This window comes from Anolis carolinensis, chromosome 4 (assembly GCF_035594765.1).
Source record: "Anolis carolinensis isolate JA03-04 chromosome 4, rAnoCar3.1.pri, whole genome shotgun sequence".
Lineage (NCBI taxonomy): Eukaryota > Metazoa > Chordata > Lepidosauria > Squamata > Dactyloidae > Anolis > Anolis carolinensis.
The window spans coordinates 127501528-127522185 of NC_085844.1; the positions used below are offsets into that span (position 1 = coordinate 127501528).

The 20658-nt window shown below is 37.1% G+C and overlaps 1 protein-coding gene across 2 annotated transcripts in view; it reads right to left on the reverse strand.

Annotated features, from left to right (window-relative positions):
* cop1 (COP1 E3 ubiquitin ligase) overlaps positions 1-20658 on the reverse strand; it is an 81645-nt gene that overhangs the window by 33004 nt on the left and 27983 nt on the right. For both annotated transcript variants that reach the window (XM_008108948.3, XM_003219867.4), the window contains exons 7-13: positions 17286-17345; positions 16212-16288; positions 14714-14771; positions 10695-10809; positions 8815-8950; positions 4450-4593; positions 142-250 (exon numbers count right to left, since the gene is read on the reverse strand). In XM_008108948.3, the coding sequence (XP_008107155.2) occupies positions 142-250; positions 4450-4593; positions 8815-8950; positions 10695-10809; positions 14714-14771; positions 16212-16288; positions 17286-17345 (699 nt within the window). The remainder of the gene's footprint in view (positions 1-141; positions 251-4449; positions 4594-8814; positions 8951-10694; positions 10810-14713; positions 14772-16211; positions 16289-17285; positions 17346-20658) is intronic.

Here is a 20658-nt window from a genome sequence, read left to right on the forward strand (position 1 = left end):
ACTAACAAGTATTAGAGAAGGCAGATTCCTGAGAATTATTTTCAAAATGGATGCAAGGATCATGGTGAACATCTATTTGCATTACGAATTTGCATTACCAAGAGCTGTTTTCTGAGATTTGAAAAGCAGCATTGTTTTTACCTGGTAGACTTTTGACCGCTGCCCTGTGAACCCATCCCACAAGATGACGGTCCCTTCATAGTCACTGCTGGCCAATAGATTTTTATGGTAACTACTCCAGCTGATACAGCTGTAAGAGAGAAATAATCCCCAGGTAAGAAAACAATTTCCTTTAAATTTCTTTTAAATACAACTACAGCCACTACACCTATTACACTAAGTAAACAGAAGTGAAAGGTTACTTCCTATTGGTATACTAGCTCTAACTTCTCTTTTTTAAAATAATAATTCTAACTTTGACTTTAAATATGGTACTAATTTTATATATAATCCAATTCTAAGTGCTGGCTTTAGCCTATAAAGCCTTACATGGTTCTGGTCCAGCTTATCTATCAGAACGTATCTCCCTCTATGAGCCATCTCGGAGATTATGATCATCTGGGGAGGCCTTGCTCTCAGTTCCACCTCCTTCACAGACGTGATTGGTGGGAATGAGAGACAGGGCCTTTTCAGTGGTGGCCCCTCAATTACGGAACTCTCTCCCTAGTGAGATCAAATCTCCTGACCTTCAGGAAAACGTGTGAAAAAGATCTTGGAGTCCTCGTGGACAATAAGTTAAAGGATGAGCCAACAATGTGATGCGGCTGCTAAAAAAGCCAACGGGATTCTGGCCTGCATAAATAGGGGTATAGCATCTAGATCAGGGGTCCCCAAACTTTTAAAGTGGAGGGCCAGTTCATGGCCCCTCAGACTGTTGAGGGGCTGAATTATCATTTGGAAAAAAAAACCGAACAAATTCCTATGCACACTTCACATGTCTTATTTGTAATGCAAAAAAACAACAAAAGCAACAATGAAAGAACAATACAATATTTAAAAATAAAAACAATTTAAACCAACATAAACCTGTCAGGATTTCAATGGGAAGTGTGGGCCTGCTTCTGGCCAATGAGATAGTCAAGTTAATTAGGATTGTTGTTGTTGTTGTTGTGTGCCTTTAAGTCATTTCAGACTTTGGGCAAGCCTAAGTAAGAGTAGCCATAGTTCAAAAACAACCTGAGGTCATCACTGAATTTGAAATAATTTGAATACACATCAAAAGACTGAATGAGTATGATATATCAGAATACAGTATAAGCTGTCTCTCATAGTCCACACCAAGAACAAGCTGAGATCTATGTCAAGAATTCTTTCTGATTCGGAAACCTTTTTAAAAAGAATGAAGTTTAGGAAAATTAAAACAGAGTTCACACTGCTATGCTTTAAAAAGGGAAACCAAAGGTCTAGTTATCCACTTTTAATATACAGAAGTTACCAACAACCTCCCTGGATTTTTTAAGGTTGGTTGAGCTATGAAACAACCAAAAGGATTGAAGGATATTGCTCAGCAGTATGTTTTTGTTTTTTTTTTAGCAAAAATCCAGAAAAATCCAGTTGCATTACCTGGAATCTACAGTCAGCAAAGAAATAGGCAAAGTAAAGAACTACTTGGAATCTTGGAGAGTCACTTTAAGCCAGAGTAGAGAGTTACAGGCCAGATGGACTGCTAGTCTGACTACAGAAAGGCGATTTGTAAGTTTATGCCAAAGTTTAAAGTTCCTCCTCCCACTCTCACCAACCGCTTCATGAGTGGAAGGAAGAAACAAGTGATAAAACATTCTCACCACTGAATTGTGTTCTAAGGAACAGTATTTCAGTTACAGATTTTCTGTCCTTTTACAGAAGTCAAAGCAATGAAAGGGAAGTTGCTTGGAGTCTGAATATTAGGAAGAGGAGACAGGATGCAGGTTCTCCAAAAAAGAAATGCTGGGCTCCCAAGAAAGAGGGCCAAATAACTTGTTGCACAGCCCAAGTGTAGCTAAGATGCAGGCCAGAGTACTATCTAAATATCTGAATAGCACATTAAAAAAATATACTACCTAATTCCTAAGAGGCCCATTAACGCCTATTTAAGTTTTTCACACAACATAAACTTTTAATACCAATTTTTATTTTAAATCCAATTACCACAATAAACAAAGCACCTTAATTCACACTTATTGATCTTTCTTTTATCAGCTAAATGTGGAGTGAATTTTAATTAGAAAACAATTTATTCAGATAGCTTACAGAACTGCTTTCATTACATCAACAAAAAAGCCTAGAAGGTGTTTTACATAAGCTGCCTTTGCATCAAGATATGATTTTGTCCATATAACATGCACTGGCTGATTCAGGTATTTAGCAATTTCAGGAAAATACAGCTTTGAAAACAGACAACATTTAACATATACATTAAACAATCATGAATCCCACTCCAGGAGAAAAGTGGGGTATAAATTCAATAAAGAAATGAATATAAATATAAATATATAAAATAAGGGAAAAGCTTCCACATTATAGTAGCCACTCCCAGCTACTATAAACACTTGACTTGACGGCTTATACACACACAAATTGGATTCAAATATATCTTAAGTGTGTATGTTTGCTGGTTGGTTGGTTTGTGCCACAAAGGTGCCTAAATGGTTTGATGGATATGGACTAAACATGGCATATGTACCCTTCATTCTCCAACTTAAAATAATTATGAGGTCAGAACTACAAAATCAGCCTTTGGGGAAGGCATACGTGGGGAAAAGCAATAAACAAAGAGAGCCGATCAGAGGGCTATGGAAACACTGTGAGGGAGGCCTTTTCTGACGGCCAGGTGAACATGGACATGAGTTAGAAATTGGAGAAAGCAGCCAGGTGGCAGCCCCTCCAACCCCTGGGCAATGCCAGCTATGTGCTAGTTTTGAAATGAGTGAAAGATGCTATGAAAACCCCTTTCCCTTATTTGAATTCATGAGTAAGTTATTTCAGAGCCCTGTGTCACACCCAAAAGAACTGATTCAGACCAAAAGAACAGTCCAAACCTGGCCAAGAACAGGAGTGGCCTGTCCCTGCAACAAGAAGTGAACTACAGGATCTAATACAAAGCATAGGCGTGTGACTCAATCATTATTACTTTTCGTCTTGTATTTGATTTTTGTACCATTTTTGCCTGATGAAACCAGTAAAAATTTGAAAGCTTGCATGGTGAATTTTGTGAAATAAAGATATTGCGTTTTGTGAATATTGCAATGTGCTATATTTTGTTCCATAGCCAACACAAACGACTCCTGAATACATTTCCTGGAACTCACAATACTGAATTTAGATGCAACAGAGGAATAATAAATAATAGGAAGCTAAAAACTAGGACTTCCGTCTGAGGGTTGTACCTCCAACAAAAGTAACACTGTTCTATATGGACTGTAATTGGAAAGTTTTACTTCTACAACATCTCAAAGTTTTTCAGACTTTTTGAGAAATTCAATGTTATTTACTGAAGAAAGGGGTTTGTGGTTTTTCAAAAAAACAAAGATAATACAATAAACACAATTTTTGTTCCTGGGTTTATAAATCATAGAATCATAAAATAGTAGAGTTGGAAGAGACCTCATGGGCCATCCAGTCCAACCCCCCACTAAGAAGCAAGAAATCGCATTCAAAGCACCCCCGACAGATGGCCATCCAGCCTCTGCTTAAAAGCCTCCAAAGAAGGAGCCTCCACCACAGCCCGGGGGAGAGAGTTCCACTGTCGAACAGCTCTCACAGTGAGGAAGTTCTTCCTGATGTTCAGGTGGAATCTCCTTTCCTGTAGTTTGAAGCTATTGTTCCGTGTCCTAGTCTGCAGGGCAGCAGAAAACAAGCTTGCTCCCTCCTCCCTATGACTTCCCCTCACATATTTGTACATGGCTGTCATGTCTCCTCTCAGCCTTCTCTTTTGCAGGCTAAACATGCCCAGCTCTTTAAGCCGCTCCTCATAGGGCTTGTTCTCCAGACCCTCAATCATTTTAGTCGCCCTCCTCTGGACACTTTCCAGCTTGTCAACATCTCCCTTTAACTGTGGTGCCCAAAACTGGACACAGTATTCCAGGTGTGGTCTAACCAATGTTATTTCCTAACTGGTTATATTATAAAATCATGGGGAAAAGTTTATTAAACTGGAAAAACTTTTTTTGTGGGACATCTTGCAGCACATTTTGCTACAGTTTTTAATGAACATCTCACAGAATCTCAACCAATTCAATATAGTTTGTGGCAGCCACAAAAATGAAGTTTCTGGAGTAACTCTTTTCGGTAGCAAAAGAACTCACACCTTTCGCATGAGAACTTGAGGCATGGGCTCTTTGATTTGTTTATAATAGTCATAATCTAATAGTTCCTTTGAGTGTTCCAAATTCACTGAGCTGACCAATAAGAAATTCCCAAGGGTGGACATGGGGTGGCATATCCACACAACCATTAAGTGGCAATACATACCTGATTTTGGAATTGCATGTCATTTCATTTTCAGGGTAATGAATGTCAACTGCATCCTGAATGACTGTGCCATATTCATAGACTTTAATCTTCTTGGTCACTCCAGCAATGGCAAAATAGTCACAATCCCGGTCAAATTCAATACTAAGAAACAAAGATCACAGGCAGGCAGGCAAGAAGAAATAAGAAAAGAATACATGTGTAAGTTTTTAAATGGAAAATGGGAGCTGGTTTATGACTTTGCTGTTATCACATACATTTTCATCAAAATTCCTCAAAAATTGCTTTGTGCAAAATATTCTTTCCACTTATACCCCCTTTTTAGGAAAACACTGCCCACAAATGAGTAGAGTGTTAAGGAGATTTAACTAGTGAAGAAATAATATGCTGTGTGCTTTCAAATCATTTTAACTTATGCAGACCATAAGGCAAAACTATTAGGCATTTTATCAGCAAAGAGGGTTTGCCGTGGCCTTTTGTTGGGGTTGAGAGTGTAATTTGGCCACTGGTAGCAAGATAAACATAAAGATATTGCACATAATGTCTAATATAAATAACAGTGCATGTTTATGTGATACCCCTTTGCAGTTTTTACTTTGGTCACTGGTTTACTCTAAATCACTGCTCTTGAGGAGATCTGCATGGAGGAATGGGCCAACATACCAGCAACAATGTGTGCCAACCTTGTGAGGACTTACAGAAAACGTTTGACCTCTGTCATTGCCAATAAAGGATATATAACAAAGTATTGAGATGAACTTTTGTTATGGACCAAATACTTATTTTCCACCATAATTTGCTAATAAATTCGTGAAAAATCAGACAATGTGATTTTCGGGATGTGTTTTCTCATGTTGTCTCTCATAGTTGAGGTCTACCTATGATGTCAATTACAGGCCTCGCTCATCTTTTTAAGTGGGAGAACTTGTACAATTGGTATCTGACTAAATACTTTTCCCCCCACTGTACATTACAAAGGAAAAGTGTGTTAATGTATGTTAGTTTTATGTACTTTCTGTTAGTGTAATAGTCTGCTAGTATATTTGCCCTTCTATTTCAAGCAGGAAAACCAGTCTGGTGTTGAGGTTTGAGTGTTAAATAGGTCACTGTGAGACCAGGGTTCAAATCCCTGTTCAGCCATTGACTGACCTTGGGCAAGTCACACTCTCTCAGCCTCAAAGGAAGGCAAGGGTAAACCCCCTCTGAACAAGTTTAGCCAAGAATGCTCCATGACAGGATTACCATAAGTCAGAAATGACCAAAAAGCACATAACAAATCTCAAGCAGAAAGGACTCTAAAACAATCATGTGGAACCTATATCCATCAGTTCTTATCAAGTTCATCTAGTCCCCTAAACTGCACTTTTGCCCAAAGAAAAAATAGTGGATGGCTGCTTTCATCTATGCAATTTGACATGACTCTTGCATCTCTAGTCTTCACAAAGACTGAACTGAATTCTTATGAGCAAAATGTTGCTAATATAGGCAAAAAGACATCTGTCCTGTGTCCTTTAAAAGGTGAAAAGTGTCAAAAGACTACAAGATTCTTCATAAGACTGTCTGAAAATTCTTTCAAAAACATTTGTGGAGTAACCAAAACATAAAACTTTCCTAAACTTTAGCTAGAGCTGGCAGAGTCCAGAGACAAATGTTTGCCAATAAATCCTGGAAAGATCCAAATCCCAATACCGCTAGCATTGGTCCAGGATGTAAAATGTTGTATAATTTCTTATGCAGATACCCACAACTCTGGGGTGTTAAACTCTGTTGAAATACTTGTTCTCTGGGCTATGATTCTAGAAGATGAATGGTGTCCTTTCTGAACAGATAAATGCTGTGCAGAAATAACAATGATTATGGTTCAGTGCCATTTCAGGGAAAATTTAAGAGAAAGGTATGCTTTCAGGATTAATTTGTTAAAAGGTTGCCAGTGGAATTGCATTTCATGGTGCGCTTGATTGCTTTGTAGTGTGCTGCCTGTCAACTCATTCTGTCTCAAAAAAAAGAAAGGGTTTTTACAACCAGGAACTTATTCTACCACAAAGAATTGATTTGTACCACAAACCTAATTGAAATGCTGTGTCAGCTATTGTTTCGTTGCCCTATGGATTGCACTATACAATAACTAAACTCATGCCAGCTATTCATCGACTGAGATTCAATTTACACCCTCAGCCTTCTGTTGCTCAAAGAGAAACTTTACTATGTCTAGTAAAATTCCATGTTACTAGAAAAGACCTTCTTACCTGAGATTGTGTTATTATTTGTTACTACTATTTTGTCACATACATTTTGATTAGTTACAATACATGCTTCGTAATAAGAAATAACTTGCCAACACTACATCATCATTTAATTTGCATTTAAAAGCTAATAGACTGTCACAATTATTTTAAAAACATAATGAAGAACATGACTACCAATCAATTTCATTTTTTACTTGTAGGTCAGAAAACCAAAACCACAAACAAGGGAACAAACAAAAACACAGATTTTTTAAAACAACTAGAAATATCAAACATATTTTAGTGAATACTGATGTAGGAAGCATGACCTACAAATACTGTGATGAATTCAGCCAGACCGATACAGCACATACACTTCCAAAATGTATGAATATACAAATTATATTGACAAAAAATATAATTTGACCCACTACAACACTTGTAATGACAACTTTGTTATGTAGATTATTCATTGCAATTGATAGATAGATAGATAGATAGATAGATAGATAGATAGATAGATAGATAGATAGATAGATAGATATAGATACAGATATATAAACAAATCAAGACCCCTTTAAAAAGTATAGGTGGTTATCTGTCTAATGTAAGAAATGGAAAAGTGGAATACTTAAGGTGGAATTCCAACATTTTGTCACAGATAGTAAGCTTTGTGTGTTAGAAAAGATAGATAATAATCCTCTTTTTCTGGTTGCCTTCTACCTTACTCTTTTCTTGTGAATCAGATCTTCTCATGATTTGTCTAAAGTATAACAGTCTCCGTTTTGGGTTGCTGTGAGTTTTTTGGGCTGTATGCTGCAGTAGCATGGCACGCAAAACATTAAGACTTTAGTCAGATTTTGATTTTTTTTTAGTTTTATGCAAATAGGTAAACCAAAGAAACAAGCACAAACTTATTTCTTCAGAATGAAAAAGATAACCTCCACAAAATTTTAATCAGCTTCTGAAGTATGTTTTTAAACTGGCTACAAATTAAGTTTAAATTAAAATAGTCATATAAATATTTACAGATGGAGATTCCTTTGAAGCATTAACTGTTTTAATAAGAGATGTCATCTCAAAAATAACAGGAGCTACAAATTATCAGCTAAAGCTAAATAAAAGAATCCTACTGGCAGCACAATAACTTTCTTTTATTAACTTCCCAAAATCAAAGTATGCAAATGTGTTTCTGAAAAATTAAAACTCACTCAAGCATACATAATGCAGCTATTTTCTAAGTCATCACTGAACAACTATAAATAACCTCAATGAAAGCCTCAAATAACCATATAACACAAGAAGAATATACCAGAACATGGTACAAGAATTTAACTTTGTCAAGCCAATAGAATGTATGTTTTAGAGCTCAACTATGGTCCTCTAAGTTTACTCCAGCTCCCAAAAATTCCAGCCATGATAGCAAAGGTTGAAAATATCACTTTAGAACCATTCTGTTATTCAAACAAGTATTCCTGAGTGGGAGCTGTACTTATACCTACACAAATATCAAGATCCCATCAACAAGATAGAGCAAGAAATTCACAAATCTAGTACCACTCAGATACAGCATTAAATAGAAATGTGAACAGAATATATCCTAATACCACGCGTATTCTCCTGATATTCCTCAAGCAAAAAAGCATAATTTACGTACAAAAGGAAGGTAACAGCATATTTAGGAAAACAACACCTGCAATCCAAAAAATATGGATAGAATACCATAAAAAGAGCACAGATGGTTTGCTAAAAAAAACCCAGCATGTAATAATACAATATTTCATTGCAGGGCCTATCTGGTGATATTAATATATATTATAACACAAAATCCAGGAAAAATTAAGTAATATAAAATGGATTCAAACCAGATTTCCAGATTTAAAAGTTCTTAATTGTTTCAGAATTTAGATTAGGATACTGGTAAGAAATCATATAAGCAAAGGTGGGACACACTAATCATTGGGAGTGAATTAACTAACCTTTAGAAACCAACCAAGATGATGTTACTGTGGGCAATATTAATCTAATCAAAGTTTTTAAACTAAATAAGCACTGCAAGTAAAAGACTTTTACATATATATGTATAGTTTTTCTAACATTACTAAAATATTTTGTACTTCTATGATACTCCTCTTATTACCTGGATACTATACTGGATCCATTGTAGAGGTCACTAGCGTAAGACAACGTTGCCAGCGGTCGGACAGAATTGTAGCGAGTGAATTTGGAAAGGCACTCCTGAAATTCATCCAACTGACTTGAGGTTCTGCTGTCATCTAGATAAGGGAGTAAGAAATGAGCATTTTAATACCACAACCAAAAGACAAATATTACAAAACACAAACTTTCAGTTCTCTTCCAATGACCAGTGATTTCTTATCATTCTCAGTTTGTATCTCAATTAAATACAATGACAAATATTTAAATCAGTAAGGTTCTGTTGGAAAAGGTCATTTATGCTATTTATCAATGTCTTTTCATGTTCTGATATATGCCACTGTGTATTAACTTAATTCAGAAGTAGGATACCTGAATAACATATACAAAGCAAGCTTTACAGTATGCATGTGACCAGTTAAGAAGACTAGCAGTAGCATATTTGGGGGAGAGGAGATTCTATCACTCCACTATTTTTATAAAGAAACAAATCAGGACAACCCCCCAAAATGAATCTAAAACTGTAATAATTAAATGCAAATCAAACAAATTTGAAGTTACACCCATTTTTATCATGTTAACTGCCTGCTGGCAATTTTTCTTACAAAACAAGAGCCAATTATATTTCTTCTACAAAGTCTCACTTATCCAAGCTAAACAGACTGGCAGAACCTTGGATAAGCGAATATCTTGGATAATAAGGAGGGATTAAGGAAAAGCCTATTAAACATCAAATTAGGTTATGATTTTACAAATTAAGCACCAAAACATCATGTTATACAACAAATTTGACAGAAAAAGTAGTTCAATACGTAGTAATGTTATGTTGTAATTACTGTATTTACAAATTTAGCACCAAAATATCACAATATATTGAAAACATCGACTACAAAAATGGCTTGGATAATCCAGAACCTTGGATAAGCGAGGCTTGGATAAGTGAGACTCTACTGTAATATTAAAGTTTTAATATTATACATTTAATCTCAAAGCCATCTATAAAATAGGAATAAAATATATTGTGAACGACCTCACATCACACACTTCTAGAATTTATTCTGATCTGAAGTTATTTGCAGCTTCTATAAATCTGGTTGATTTGTCCCTAGTTTAAAGAAAAATTATTTAAAACAGTGATAATCAGAGTACCACATAGTCATAGAAGCAAGGGCCATGTGAAGGGTGCTACAGGAGGAGCAAATAAAAGGGGGAAATATTTCTTAGAATTTTGAAAATAAGAGAAAGAAATGTACAATAAATGCAAAAGGGGACATATAGTTTGAGTAGGAATTCAGGGACAGCTACTATATGTAAATGTAAATTACAGGAGAATAATTGCAGGAGTGGAAAGGCAAATATGAAGGATAGAACTGGGGATTTTTTGACATTTTTATTCCATGATGATTCCACATTAACCTTTGAGTGACCCTAACATGTAAGAAACACCAAAAGAGAATAAAGGAAAATTGCAGCAGTCAAAGCAAGAGAAGAAGATACCACAGACTACAGATATATATTAAAGAAGGCAAAGGGAAGGGAAAAGCTACATGTTTTTGAGAGAAGTTAAATACTAGGAACAAAACCAGAGGGAGGAATCAAAGAAAGTGTACAATAACAGAGAGGATGGTGATAACCAAGAAAGAAAAATCAAAGTAACAGTAATATTAGAATTCAGACAAACTAAAAAAACAAGAAAATAGAGTGGTGTTACAATTGTGTGTATCTTCTCTTGCTCATTTAGGAAATGGTTTACCATACTCAGTGTATGGTAAATTGCCATGGTGGATTCTGGATCAATGAAACTAGGAAATGAAAGCATGATAAAGGCATAGCACCTCATTTAGTAGCTAAGATATATTCTACCTGATACTCGAGTCATCCTGGTAGAAAAATAGCATTGCTCCAGATCTTCAAAATGAGCTGTAAGCCTCTTTCGCCTTGATGCTAACGTACTATTATACCACGGTTGTTTTTTAGTCTAAAATGAATTGTGGAGGGAGGAGAATCAGTATGTAAAATCAATGCACAGACATGTACAATTCTTCAAAAGCAGATACATAGTGTCCAATGTGCAAACAAAGGCTATGCATTTTCAGATATGAAAAATGTCAAAACCAACAGTGATATTTCTAATTTCTTTTCTGATTCTCCCATGTGATCTACAGGCCAAGAATTACTCACACGTAATACTCATTTCTGTTGGTAGGAAATGCAATAGATATATAGTAATTCCACAGACATATGATTAAGAAGGTAAGTGTCATACAGTGTGCTAAGTATTCAAATGAATGAACAAAATAGAAACTTTTAAGCTCTCCATTGTTTCAGTAAAAAAGAAATGGCATCCAGCTCTCTAAGCTGAGGATAGTGATCTAAAAATAAATGACCTAGAACCCCTTTTTTGATATATCTCTACTTCAAAATACCTTCAAGTATGACAGTTAATTTAAATGATATATTCAAGAGTATTATTTGTTAACTTGAGAACTTTTTATGCAGATTCAGAACTAGAAATTTAAAGGGGCTCATATCCTTAACATGTTTTTATTTAGCATTTGTAAAATTTGTAAAATAACAAAACCATTAATCTCAACCAGGTCTAGTGTGAACAATGTAATACTGATTTGGCAGTCAAGTGCTCCTATATCCAGCTTCATAAAATTTCTGTCAATGCAAACCTTATTTTGTAAGTTCAGAGTTGGGTATAGAAACACAATTCTTCCAGTCTCCTAACACAAAGGATTAAATTCAAAAGAATTTCACAGAAGAGTCTAGCAGTTTTATGTTACATGATTCCAATAAGAAGGGGAAAATACAGTAAGATCTGCATGTTTTCCAAAAACTATTTGAATCCATACGGACTGAGATTTAAACCAATAGCAACAGTTCTGAGACTCATTTGCATTATCTTTTAAAACCCCAGATAGCTCTGAGTTATATATACAGTTAAATGGTGTTTATCTATTTCTATTTATAAATTTTCTTCATAAGCTAAAACTTTTTCTTATGGCAAATAATTGCAGTCAAATGCTGCAGAATTGTAAGCTATACTTCAGTCGTAATGGGACTAGATGAGAGCAAAAAAATTGAAATTTGATCCAAACATGACAGAGTTGCTGCTGGCCAGTCAAAAAAAGACCAGGGAATAGGGATTCAGCCTGTGCTTGATGGGGTTACACTTCCTCTGAAGACACAAGTCTACAGCTTGGAGGTTCTCCTAGACTCGGCACTGAACCTGGAGGCCTAGATTTCTGTGGGGCCAGGAGTGCCTTTGCACATTTAAAACTGGTGTGCCAGCTATGCCCGTTCCTTGAGACATCAGATCTGGCCATGTTGGTACATGCTTTAATTACATCCTGTTTGTGCTACTGTAACATACTCTACTTGGGGTTGTCTTTGAAGTGTTTGTAAACTCTGCAGGTCCAACGAGCTGAGACCAGATTGCTAACCAGGGCTGGCTACATGGAGCACACAACTCCATTGCAACAGCTCTGGGCACAATTCACAGGGTAGGTTATCACCTATAAATCCCTACATGGTGCAGAATTAGGCTATTTGGCAGATCGTATTTCTCTATCTGAATCTGCTTGGGCTCTGAGATTCTCAGGAGAAGCCCTTATGTCAGTTTCATCAACAAAACAAGCATGTTTGGTGGGGATGCCCTCTCAGTAGCTGCCCTATGACTCTCAAACTCCTTACCTAGTCAAAGACAGAATGCCCCACTCCTTCCTGTCTTTCAGGTGACAAGGCCAAAGCTTTTCTATTCAGGGAAGCTTTTAAAAAGAAAGTTTTTAAGACCATGCCAGTGGGTGCCAAGTAGTGTTTTATTTATTTTAATCAGTTTTTAATACTTTTAGCAGTTTTAACTATTTATTTTAATACCTATATTTAATTCTACTTTAGTGTTTATATGTTTTAGGTTTTAAATTGTATATTGTATTGTTTTTAATATTGCTAACTGTTTTGGGTCTCTTTTTAGATAGAAAAAATGGATATAAATCAGCAGAAGCATTCAGGAAGATTACATCCTCTCATGGTAAGTGTTAAAGACTTCTTTCAGCTCAGTATGTAACTCTAATGCTTCCTTCCAACATAAAATAGAGAATCAGATCAACCCTTTGATTCCTTTAAGTTACAGTGTTAATACAAACAGTCGCAGAAAACTTAACCAACATTAGAAGACAAACATATGATACTACATTAAGAGTAAAGAACCTTCAGTGGACTTTCAGTGAAGCTATCTTTTGCATAGATGTACTGAAGATCCTTTTGCATCTTAACCACAAAAAAATTGGGAGTTGCCTTTCATGCTTTTACCTAATGGAATGACCGGTCTTTGACGAAATTAACATGACAATGACTTTTCTTTCACATCTTACCGTGATTTGTCCACTCCCTTGTTTTCATATCTTGTTAATTATTATATGTGTGAAATGAATGATATTCATTACCCACAATAAAGTATTCTGTTGAACCCAAATTAAATGCAAGATGATCTGCTAAAGAATTTCAATAGATTAACAGCAACACAGAAAGCCCCAGTTGAATCATAACTGTATTTCCCACCACGGGGACACCTAATTTCTTCTGAACTAAAAAGCCTATTTCCCCCCCCAGCTGCTATTTGTCCTATAGGAAAACACATACAGTAGAGTCTCACTAATCCAAGCCTCGCTTATCCAAGCCTCTGGATAATCCAAGCCATTTTTGTAGTCAATGTTTTCAATATATCGTGATATTTTGGTGCTAAATTCGTAAATACAGTAATTACAACATAACATTACTGCGTATTGAACTATTTTTTTGTCAAATTTGTTGTATACCATGAAGTTTTGGTGCTTAATTTGTAAAATCATAACCTAATTTGATGTTTAATAGGCTTTTCCTTAATCCCTCCTTATTATCCAAGATATTCGCTTATCCAAGCTTCTGCTGGCCCGTTTAGCTTGGATAAGTGAGACTCTACTGTACATACCATATTTACTTAAATCTAATGCATACCTTTTTGTGCCGAACTATATAACCAAAACTGAGGTGCAGATTAGATTTGATGATGTGTTAGAATCACACATGCAAACCTCACTTTCCCGCTCACATTGCCCTGAGGGATGCAGGTGCCTTGCAGCCACTGTTGTCACCTCCTCCCTCTTCTTCTCCTCGCCTCAACCCAGGAGCTCAATAGTTTGACTTGATGGAGGAGTGCAGCTTCCCCTTGCCTACCAGATGAGCTCTCAAGAAGCTGCGTTGATGTAAGGAGATGGAGCTGGGTGGGGTGAATTGGCTGCTGTGTGAGTGTCCAACCAAAGGAGGAGGAGGAGTTAGAAGTGGCTGTGCCAGTGAAGATGAAGCAAGAGAACAGGAAGCAAGGAACTACCAACCTCCCTCTTGGTTTTGAAGGCTTCAAGAGTGAGACCAGTTGAGTGAAGGGGCATGGCGCATTACATTCGATGGCAAATCCTTTATGTAATGCACACTTTCAAAATGGAGGTGCACACTACATTTAATGGTGCCTTATACTCAAGTAAATATGGTATTTGTGTCCCATAAGACAATTAGCTTGAGAAATGGCAATTTAATCAGGGACAATAATGCAGAAAGAAAGGGTGATCCACCCTCCCCTCCCTCCATACATCAGGATTCAGTCAGAAACAGTTCTTGGAGATCACTGTTAATCTCAAGAATACAGATCTGAGAACAGACTCTACTCCAACATTTCTGACCTTTACATGCTTCCAGTTTTACCAATTTGTATAGGGGTTAAAAGCCATGAACAAACTATGGCACATCCCTGAAAATATTAAAAGTAGCCAGATCAAGCTCCTGAAAAACAAAAATCTTATGTTCCGTATCTTCACATACCACAGGTTTTTGTTTTTTGTTACCTGGGAACTGCCACTGAATCCTGGAGGCTGACTGTATTCTGTAGAATCAATAATGCTACTGTAAAAAAAAGGAGTATCTGCATAAGTATACCAACAAAATTTGTTTTTAAAACTGGTATAACAAAACACGGATGATAAGCTTTAAATACGTAATACTGCAATGTCAAGCTGAAAATGTGGGAGGCAGTGCTACATCCTCTCCCCCCCCCCACCCAGCCCCCCCTACCCCCCCAGGTTTAGCCAGCTTGGACTAGTCAGAATACGAAGCACGGTGGACAGGACTTTTTTTGTGGCACTGGCAATTTTTTAAAAAAAAATTGCTTGGATTAAAAACAATTTCTGGAGCAAGGAGAAATACCTTTAATATGTCAGAACCAAGCTAGCCTAGGCAAGATAATTTTCTAAAAGCTTTGACGAAGTTAAGGACATGAGGACTGGAAAGGGTTTGGGTTCTGGCTGTATGCTCTCCCAAAACACCAATTTTGGGGGACTTGCACCAGCAGACAATGGCAAGAATATTGCTAATGGTAGATTACTACTACTAAAATGGACAGACCATCCCTGATAGCATCTCAGACCCACTGGAGTGCTTTTTCTTTTTTTTTTACAATTTTTTATTGTTTCAATTTTACAATATCTTGCTTACACTTAAGTTTTGTGTCAAAATTTCAAAGTAATTGGTGAAGTATTTCAGGAGATTTGAGGTTCTGAACAGACATTTATATTTATACAGATTCCTCCGTTGTTGGTATTGTACTCTTCCATTTCTGCACATATAGTAGTCTGGCTGCTGTGGCCATATATTGCCATAGTCTATCCTGGTTATTTTTATCAGTCAGACCAAGTAGAAAAGTCTCTGTTTTTAGCTGGATGCTTCCCTCTAAAATTTTCTGTATTTGAATCCAATATTTCTTGGCATGTTTACATATACGCTACTTGTTGTTTACACTTCCAGAAAATATTGGAGCTTTTTAAATATATCTTAGAGAGCTTTTCGGGTGTCATATACCATCAGTACATCATTTTATAGACATTCTCTTTCAAATTATAACATAATGTGAATTGTAGTCCTTTATTTCACATTTTCTCCCATTGTTCCAACATGGAGTGCTCTTAAAAGTCTTGCGCATCTGGCAAGATTCCCTCTTCCACAGAACTGTTACAGCTATAGGACCCCTATAGATCAGTTTTATTTTGACTCACCCAATGCTCTTTTGCATCTAGTCATTCTGACCCTTCTTTCCTGGCATTCTACCCCTTCATCACCTACTCCTCCACTGTTATACATGTGCAAACACACACACAAATATCATGTTGTCACCAACTGTATTAACTATCATCCCAAATGAAGGACACTGGGATATGTAATCCATCGAACATCACTCATGTACAAACGATCATTACTACCAGAAACATTAGTAAAACATTAAATGTGGAATATTGGATTCAGGGGAGAGAAGATAAGGGGTAGGGCAGGTTTTGCTGATAGATTGAGTACCTGGGTGAAGGTGAGGGAGCTTCAAACTGAGGAACAGTGCTATCTTCACTGACAGGTGAATACAAGCCGCTCATTTCCTGGAATATATACACAATCACATTACAGTATTTATATCTCACATTAACAACATGGACCCTCAAGATCGTATTACTTTAATCAATTTTTAATTTAATTCAGAAACTTTAACCAAACATTCTCAACATTTTCTAAAAAATATTAAAATCATTCCAAAAAGAGAAAGTCAGCTACTACTTCTCAAAAAGTCTAAATGTTAACCCACTAGCAAGATTATTTTAAGACAAGAATTCTGAGATAAGACTATGTATTTCATTTACAGCTCAGAATTTTTGATGGAATTTGCAGGAGAGGCAGGTATGAAATAAAAATTATTATTATTATTGCTATTATTATTATTAACATTCAGACTAATTAATTTATATTTTACCATGAACTTTCATGAGCATCAATCCACTTTCTCGGATGCACTGATGAAGCAATACTGAAGTCACAGATTTTAAAACATATTTGAAGAGTTGTAGAAATAGGATAGAATGCAATAATCAGAAAGACACACTGTGACCAACTGTAAATCTTCAAAGACCTCACATAGCTCTTTTGAAGATTTATGGCCAGAATCACAATATGCATCTTTTAAACCTGCACTTCTACTGTCACTTCATCATTGAATTTGATTAAGTGGGCTGATATCCACAAAATATTATGATAAAATATGTTATTTGTCTCAAAGGTGCTCCTAGATTATTTTCTTCCCACTCCCTTTCACCCTTTTTGTGCTATAGCAGATTAATATGGCTGTTTCCTTGAAAACGACTTAATTATGCAGTTCCCAAGCACTCACAAACATATAATGGATTATTTAAATTAACTAGCCATTGTGAAGGTACAGAAGGTTTTTTCCCAAAGGAAGAAAAAACACATATTCAAGTGAATAGATTAAACAGAGAGTTTAATCTGTTCACGTTCGACTTTCCTGAAGCAAACACCATAAATTTAACAAAGCAGCTCACCAATAGCCAGAAAGTTAGACAAAAGTGAAAAATCTGAATACTTTACCTCCACCCGTTTAATATCTTCTTCCAGAACACTCAGCTCTTTCTGGATCTGTTCCAGTTGCTGTGGATGAAAAAAAATAAATGATCAAAATAAACCTAAAGCAATGTGAAATGGCAATACTACCACTAGAATAAATTTATTCTAAACCACATATTCCAGATGCCACTGTGTACAAAACGTTGGATACTGACACACACACTGGAAATATAAACTACATTAAGAGCATCATCAAAAGGAAAATATATCCAAGAAGCATTAATAAATTGACTGCACATTATTACATTCTGATGTTGAATCCTGAATGGTAATAGTCATGGTTTGTAAGTTATTTTAAAAACAATTATACCCCCAAATAATTATCTAGCCAACAACAACTCGTCCATTCATTCTTTTTAGGAAAATAGAAAACATAATTAACTTTAATTCAACTGAAAGTGAGTTCACTCAGCAATAATTATTCTGTTTATTTGAGAACTTGCAAGAGTACCAAGGGTGTCAACATGATCTGAGTGCTGGTGGAGGACTCTGGGAGGCCAGGTTCAAATCCCATTCAGCCATGGAAACTTACTGGGTGACCTTGGGCAAGTCATAGTCTCTTGGCCTCAGAGGAAGACAGTGGTGACAAATCCCACTGAAAAAATCTTTCCAAACAAACCCTTCTAATAGGTTCACTTTCCGGCCACCATATTTGCCTCAAGGCACAGAAAAGTAGGATGCATGCCTCAGAAAAATGACTTACTTACAATAAGCGAACACACATCTAACAGAAATGAAAGATAGAAGGCAAACTCTCAACAGTCATGTTTTGTAGTGGTTTGGGGTAGATTTTGGCTGAAAGGTTAACCAGAATTTTCAGAAAAATGTATTTGGTGGGACCTTAGGGTCAGAAAAAGAGTACAATCTGCTAATCCCACATTGGGAAGGGGCTAGAACAGGTGCCCTAAACATAGTCTGTCTCTCTTATCCCTGACTGAACTGCTGCGTCTAGAGGGGTCAACACTCTGTGGCCAAAAAGAAGAAAAATGAACTTTGGAACATGGAACGTATGGACATTGTTGGACAACACAGACAGTGAACACCCCGAACGCAGGACTGCTATTATTGCAAGGGGGCTGGGAAACTTTAACATTGACATGACAACACTTCAGGAGACCTGAGGAGCAGAAGAGGGACAGCTGAAGGAAGAAAAAGGAGGCCACACCTTCTTCTCGAAGGGACTGCCTGAAGAAGAATGAAGACTACACGGAGTTGGCTTTGCTATCAGAACTGTTCTGGTGAAGCACCTGTCTGAAGCACCCATCAGCATTAATGAACAACTCTCAATTCTCCAAATTAACCTTGCCAAAAACATAAGTGCCTATGCACCAACACTAGATGCTGATGAAGATATCAAAAAAAGCTTTACTTTCAGCTGGACATCATCCTATCGGAGATATGTAAGAAAAACAAAATCATCCTCCTGGGGGAATTTAACAAATGAGTCGGACAAGACTTCGACCTGTGGCCAGGAATCATAGGAAAAGACGGGTTAGAAACAGCAACTCAAATGGCATCCTGTTTCTCACCAAATGTGCGGAATACCACCTTGTCATCACCACCACGCTCTTCCACCAGAAAAACAAGCTCAAAACATCATGGAAGCACTTCTGGTCAAAGCATTGGCACCTCTTAGACTATGTAATAACATGTGCCAGAGACCGCCACAACGTGCTTCTCACAAAAAGCCATGAGAGGCGCTGATGTCTGCTAGACAGACCACAGGTTAGTCCGATTCACAATGGCCATCAAGACTACCCCCAAACACAGACTCCAAGAAAGAAAGATAAGGCGCAAAATGAATACCCAAGCACTTCAAGAGCCCTCCAAATGAGCTCTTCTACAAACAAAACTCAAGGATCATCCAGCCACAGAACACCCTGAAAATGCTGAGGAAGATTGGAACAAACTGAAGACCTCCATATTCCTAGCCTGTGAAGAAACCATTGGCTATCAAACTAAGAAACATCAAGACGGCTTTGATGAAAATGATAAAGTAATCCAACAAGGTAATTGATAAGGAAAGTCTTCCAAATATGGCAAAGAGACACCAACTATGCTGCTAAGAAAAAGATCTACGCTGGTGCAAAAGCTGAGGTCAAAGAAGGTCCAGAGAACTCAAGTCTGACAAAATCCAACACTTTGCAGATACCCATAATGCTCAGGGATTTTTTAAAACCACAAAGGACACTTACGGATTGATAAATTATGACATATACTCTCTACGCTCATCAGATGGAACCAAACTTCTGAAGGACAAAAAATCAATTGCACTACGTTAGAAAAAGCAGTACCACAACCTCCTGAATTGTAGCTCCAACTTGGCCAAAGAGGCTCTCTCGCTAATCCCGCAACAACAAACCAGAAATGAGCTTGCAGCACTACCTAGTTTGGAGGAAGTCAACAATGCCATCAGCCAACAAAAAAAATAAATAACAAAGCCAGCCAGCGGACCTGATGGGATCCCTGCTGAAAATTTTAAAGAGGGTGGATCTGAGCTGACACAACAATTTCACGAGCTCATTGAAAAAGTGTGGGTGACCGAGAAAATCCCAGCAGACTTCAAGGATGCCACCATCATCAGCCTTTTCAAAAAGTGGAAAGAACAGACTGTGGAAATTATCGAGGTATCTCCCTTTTAACCTACACTAGAAAAATCCTCACAAGAATCCTTACAAACCGCCATCTACCTGTCTCAGAAGACACCATCCCAGAATCTCAGAATGGCTTCTGTCCCTCCAGAGGAACAGTGGGCATGATCTTTACTGCACGACAGCTCCAAGAAAAATGCAGGGAACAAAATCAAACTCTGCACATGGCATTCATTGACCTTGCAAAGGCATTTGACACAGTGAATCACAACGGTCTCTGGATCATCCTCCAAAAAATCGGATACCCTGAGAGATTTGTGAATATCCAGCCACTCCTCCATGACAGCAACAGTCTTGGACAGCAATGGCTCCCAAAGTGACCAATTTAAGGTAGAATCAGGTGTCAAACAGGGATGTGTTATTGTCCCAGCCTTATTCTCCATCTTTATCTTGTTGATGGGAAGCTTCCCACCGGGGTGGAAATCAACTATTGGACAGATGGCAAGCTATTTAACCTCAGCAGACTGAAAGCCAAAACAAGGTTTACAACAACATCTATTATAGAACTCCAATTTGCAGATGATAGCCTAGTCTGTGCACATTCAGAAGACCTACAAGCCACTCTAAACATCTTTCAGAAGTATATGAGAAGCTCGGCTTCCCACTGAACATTGAGAAAACCATAGTGCTCTTCCAGCAGTCACCAGCCAATCCCTCTGCAATGCCAAAATTACAGCTTAATAGTG